The 3,102-nt window shown below is 36.4% G+C and overlaps 1 protein-coding gene across 1 annotated transcript in view; it reads left to right on the top strand.

Annotated features, from left to right (window-relative positions):
- Positions 1-3,102, top strand: part of TMLHE (trimethyllysine hydroxylase, epsilon) — a 65,489-nt gene that overhangs the window by 37,734 nt on the left and 24,653 nt on the right. The window contains 1 exon segment of the mRNA XM_077780800.1: positions 2,888-3,102. This exon segment is cut by the window's right edge and continues 9 nt beyond it. Within this exon segment, the coding sequence (XP_077636926.1) occupies positions 2,888-3,102 (215 nt within the window).

The raw sequence follows: 3,102 nt of genomic DNA, 5'->3' as shown, positions 1-3,102 counted from the left end.
CTGTTAACAGGGATTTGAATCCAATTTATAAGAAGGTGGATATGAGGAATTAATGAAAAATCGCTTCACATAGAATCAGAAGTTGCTGAGCCAAAGATATACCATACTTTTTCCCCAGCTTTATTGCTATATAGTTGACATAAAACATTATATAAATTTAAAGTGTATAGTGGTTATAAATTGTAACCTGATTACCATTGTAGCTAACAGAGAGTAGATCCTAAATGTTCTCACCACAAAAATGAAATGATAATTATGTGACACGATGAATAAATACTGAACTTACCTACCATTTGCCACTTATTAGAGGTACCTTTGTAGTTGTTATTTTGCTGTTATTAATCTTACTCCTGCATATATAGATGATAAGTCTGAGGCACAGAGATCTTAGTAAAGTGAGTGTACATATGCATTTATAAAGACCATATGAGAGGGTGATAATATGCAATTGATTGTGGTTGCATTGGTTTTATTTAAGAGTTTGTAACTTAAGAATATTTGGTTCTGGGGAGGAAGAATAAAGCAGCTTTTAGAGATCCTTGTCAATATTATCAATATATGAAGATTCCCACAGCCTGCGTCCTTGTTCTAGGCAGTGCAGAAGGAAGAAAGAGGAAATGGGATGAGAAGCAACTAGACAGAACTTGACATTCAAATACTGAGTAACTCTTTTCTCAAATTTGAGTAACTGACTACCAAAGGACCAAGTACATTAGCAGTATAATGAGAGTGGTTGAGAGTTCAGGCCATGTCATCAGCAGATCTGGATCTGCATCCCAGCTGGCACATATGTTAGCTTTATGATTTTGGGTGAATAACTTCACTGTGCCTCAGTTTCTTCATTGGTAAAATGGAACAGAACAAGTGATAAAACCTATTCATTAGTATCGCTCAGGGATTAAATTCCATAATGTATTTAAAGTACTTGTCATACTGCCTGAAACATATTAAGTGCTCAAGAAATGCTAGCTATGATTATTATCAGTTTGGCCATTGCCATCATCATCATCAACATTGTTAATATGCCTTGTCCTTTCTGAAGCTACCTTTGCTCTGAATCTCATATTTTCCAGCTTCCTTGGAGATTTCTTCCTCCTACATATCCACCCTTTCCATACGTATTGAACCCTTCCTATCAGCTTCTCATATCTTCTTTGGACTCTGTCTCCCTCTAGTTACAGCCCTGCCTTATTCCTCCCCTTTACAGCTAAATTTATTAAAAGAATCGTCTATATTCAATATCTTTTTATTTTTACTTCCCAGTCACTCCTCAAATCCATAGTCAGCTAGTTCATCCAATCCCCTCCCAATTAAAATTACTCTCTCCAAAGTCACCAGAAACTAACTTGTTGCCATACTCAGTGTGTACCTTTCAGTCTACATCTTACTTGATCCCTGGGGCATGACATTAACCACTACCTCTTCTTAAATATCATTTATTTTTTTAGTTTTCCTCCTACATCTCTAACCACTTTTCTTCAGCCTCCTGTGCTGCCTTATTCTCCTTGGTCCATTTCTTACTTGAAATGATCTCTCCAAATGACTTCTTCCATGCTCTTGGCTTTGGCTATCACCTACAGACAATTACAAAATCCACCTATTTTCTGAGTTAAATATCTTCAACTAGCTATTAAACAATCTTGACCTAGATGTTTCACAGAAAGCTCAACAGTCCAGAAGTGAACTGTCTCATTTTATTTTTTTTAATATTTATTTATTTTTGAGAGAGAGAGAGAGAGCAAGCACACACAAGTGGGGGAGGGGCAGAGAGAGGGAGACACAGAATCCCAAGCAGGCTTCAGCGCCTGAGCTGTCAGCACAGAGCCCAATGTGGGACTCGAACTCATGAACTGTGAGATCATGACCTGAGCTGAAGTTGAACACTTAACTGACTGAGCCATCCAGGGGCCCCTGACCTTTCTGATTTTAATTGTGTTTATATTAAGTTCTCCTTGATTTTATTCCTTCTATCTGCATTCATATTTATTACTTATTTTACTTTGTTATTTACTTTTATGTTTATTATTCTTCTAAATTATTATTAATTTTATTTTCCCCTGGTTAATTTGGGAATTGTAGTTTAGCTTTCTAGTCCACCTTTAAGTCACCCTTCCTTTCCCTGTTAATATTTTCAGCCACAAATGACTCAACTATTTCAACATGGCCCCTAAACTGAACTTCTTCAACCCCTCACACTTCCTCATTATAATCCAATTACACTTCTGCCTGTATTCTCCGTCTTAGCATATGACAAATTACAACACCCTTCTTTAAGCTCAAGCCCTCAGTATTTTTGATTATTTCAATCATCAGGTTGCTCTCTACATTTTTTGTCTCTTGCTTCCCAACAGTCCATCTCCCATATGATCATCCTAAGCAAGTCTTAAAAATGTTAATGTGACCATAGAGCTTCCCAGTTTAAAATCCTTTTGTGATTCTCTGTGCTATGCTGATATACACTTCTTGTTCTCTTCCTTGAATGTAAGGAAGGACACCTTGTAAATGATGTCCTTTCTTTGTGGCTCCTCTCCATCTTGTATATAACTTTATTATAGTGCCTATCGTATCTTATTGGTATTTATATGCTTCATGTTTTCCTACTAGACTACGGGCTTCTTTAAAACAGAGATTATATCTTATTCATGTCTGTATTCCCAGGATCTGGCACATGTAGGCTTTAATTCATATTGACTATGTTTAGAAGAAACCTGTAATGGCATTAATATTTCAAAGCACAAAAAAGTACCACTAGCTATAAGGAAAGATAATTAGGAAATGAAAATGACACAAGTAGATTCAGTTATTATTTCATATATAATTTTCTAAAATTTTGATATGTTCTCTTTTCTCCACTGAAAAGAAGACTTTAATTTTTTTCCCTCTTCAGCATTCAAGTGTTTCACTGTCTTAAGCATGAAGGAACAGGTGGCAAGACACTGCTGGTAGATGGATTCTATGCAGCAGAACAGGTACTTCAAAAGGCACCTGAGGAATTTGAACTCCTCACCAAAGTGCCATTGAGGCATGAATATATTGAAAGTGTTGGAGAATGTCACAACCACATGATTGGGGTTGGACCAGTCTTAAATACCTACTTATGGA

Source organism: Crocuta crocuta, unplaced genomic scaffold (genome assembly GCF_008692635.1).
Source record: "Crocuta crocuta isolate KB4526 unplaced genomic scaffold, BGI_CrCroc_1.0 scaffold3042, whole genome shotgun sequence".
In the NCBI taxonomy this organism is placed as follows: Eukaryota; Metazoa; Chordata; class Mammalia; order Carnivora; family Hyaenidae; genus Crocuta; species Crocuta crocuta.
This window is presented reverse-complemented; position numbering and strand designations above follow the sequence as displayed.